Genomic DNA, 2,500 nt, shown 5'->3' with positions numbered 1-2,500 from the left:
TTCTGAGATAGGCCACATCTTAAGATGTTGAGTTCTCTATTATTTCCTAGACATATCATGTGATATATGAGTGTATGTATGATATCTTAGCAAAAGTGATATTAACCCATTAGCAGCGGATGGCATGATTTGCTGCAAAGGCAGAGTCGGTCATAGACGCGGATGACACCGTGCCAGACAATGTAAACCAGCCATCCCACTGCATAAATATTTAATTAAAACCGCGACCAATGGGTTAACACATTTGCACCAGTTGACGTGCTATCACGTCAGCATAATATTTCACTCTCCCTGGGTAATGTCTCAAAGTGTCAAGATCTCTGTCTCAAAACATATGGTTTATATCGTAACATATGCACATAACCATAAGATTTCCATTTGTATAGACACATTTTTATTCATGTGAAAATAATGTAAACAAATACAAAAAACCTTAGATTATCACCCTGTTGAAACGGTTGGGTGAAAACCGCTCATATAGGCACAGCGTGGCATTGTAAAGGGAGAGATTTCATGCTTAGTCACTGCATTTGTTTGTTATCTAGCTGGCAGGAGTGGCATTATGCATATATATGCCCTGGCATGAATGGGTTTATTGGCATTTGGTATGATAGATTAGATACACAACTGAAGGAATAACTAGCAAAAGGGTTAAATCAAATAACTTCCTCTCTTTTTTTTCCAGAAAACTTGGAAATCCTTACTAGCTTATTTTGCAGGGTCTGATTACTTTTATGCTGCATTTTTTTTTTTTTTTTCTCCTTTTTCTTCCTTCAAATTATAAGCTACTTAGTACTTCAGTTTTAATGCTTTATCATACAAAAATCTAATTAGTATCACTTTGGTAATATATCTTACATAGACTCATATATCATATCAAGTCTTGGAAAAAATAGAAAAGACACATCTTCAGATGCCCAGCTCAGGCTGATCATCTTGAGATTTGGCCTCTCCTGGAAGGGTTAAGCAGTTGGAAGAGTTAGATTTCTTCAGCAAATATTTTCTTGTGCCACCCAGCTACTAAATTCTCTTGATTCCCTAGGGTGTTCCAACGGAGAGGGTCGAGCATCCCCTGAAGCCTCAGCAGAAACTGGCAGTGATGCGCAACATAGAGAAGATGTTACTGGAAGCCTTAAAGGACCCGGCAGAGGTGGGGCCCCTCCTGCGAGCCCTTGTGATTGGGAGATACACCGGCCAGGTAGCAGACGGACAGGAAGGGAATCTGTGATTCCAAGTGACCAGTGTCATGTTTTATACTTAGGATGCATCTTGGTACCTGTAAAAGCACGTGGAGTTCCTAATACTGGAAGAGATAACATCAGAGTTCATGGCGGGAGGTGGTGATGCGGCCCAGATTCCTAAAATGTGTTCAGTGCACATGTCATGCTGTCTGTGATGTTTCCGGAGAAATGTGCTTTAAAGTCATTTATGTTTGTGGTGGAATCATAAGATGCTGTTTCATTTTCATCTGTTTTGTTTCCTTATGTAAATGTCTTTATTTGCATGAGTTTCTTCATTGTAGTGAGGTAGGGTCTGATGGATGTAAGCATTCATGAGCTGTTTTTTCTCTATATTATGTTTTTCACCTTTTTTTTTCTACCTTCTCTTTTTTCTTTTATTTAATTTACCTTTGAATTTAAATACTTTGCTGTAATTTAATTTTTGTCAGCAAATGACTTCTAGTGAGTGTAAGGATCTAGAACAAAACATGTCAAGCTGAAGTTGAGTGATCAAATTTTAAAGATGAAACCCATCAAAAAAAGAATTTCTGAGAAAAGTATCCTTCAGTGAGTGGCATTGGGTTTATTGGTGCTATGTAAGGTTAAAAAGGGGTGACCTTGGACAAAATACTTGCAATGTATGCTGACAGTACACTGGAGATTTAGGCTTTGTTGAGGGATAGGGTATGGCAGTTATTTTTCCATAATTTGTCTCCATGATTTGATGTATTAAATATCATACTAAATCCTTGTATATTTTCATAAATACCTAGGTCTTGTTACAGATGATGGTAAAACTCCCATAACATATGGAAGTAATGAATGTAATGTAATGTGACATACTCAATACATAAGACTTGTGGCAGGTATATGAACTTTAAAAGGATAAATTTAACCCAAGAATATTAAAACATTATAATTAGGGGAACCTCCTCTTAACCCTAAACTGCTGTTTACCATGCATGAAAATATCTCTTAACTAAAAACAGTCTATATATCCATATTTGTCTTCCTTGATTAGGAATTACAGTTGATCTTTGACCTATGCCTTGGTGTGGATTACTATAATGTGTTATAAATTCATACTGTACAGTAGAAAGAAAAATACAGCTGACTTTACTGTACTAGATTTTGACAAATATTTCTGCTTGTTATAATGGTATAGGATGAAAGTGTTGGTTCTTAAGTATGAAGGACATAAGGCATAGGATGGGAACTCATAATCTAGATTAAAAAGAAATAGGAGTTGGGAAACATGGAACAAATATTGGTGAAAGAAT

At 36.5% G+C, this 2,500-nt stretch overlaps 1 protein-coding gene across 1 annotated transcript in view; it reads left to right on the top strand.

Moving 5' to 3' along the window:
- The window catches only part of LOC122263765 (hypoxia-inducible factor 1-alpha inhibitor), a 14,163-nt gene extending 12,197 nt beyond the window's left edge, over positions 1-1,966 (top strand). The window contains exon 5 of the mRNA XM_086552625.1: positions 1,043-1,966. Coding sequence (XP_086408751.1) covers positions 1,043-1,228 — 186 coding nt within the window. The 3' untranslated portion in view covers positions 1,229-1,966. The remainder of the gene's footprint in view (positions 1-1,042) is intronic.
- The last annotated feature ends 534 nt before the right edge of the window (positions 1,967-2,500 follow it).

This window comes from Penaeus japonicus, unplaced genomic scaffold (genome assembly GCF_977035675.1).
Source record: "Penaeus japonicus unplaced genomic scaffold, GWHDUDI00000001_assembly GWHDUDI00000027, whole genome shotgun sequence".
Taxonomy (NCBI): domain Eukaryota; kingdom Metazoa; phylum Arthropoda; class Malacostraca; order Decapoda; family Penaeidae; genus Penaeus; species Penaeus japonicus.
Note: the sequence above shows the minus strand (reverse complement) of the source record. Positions and strands in the feature narration are given on the sequence as shown.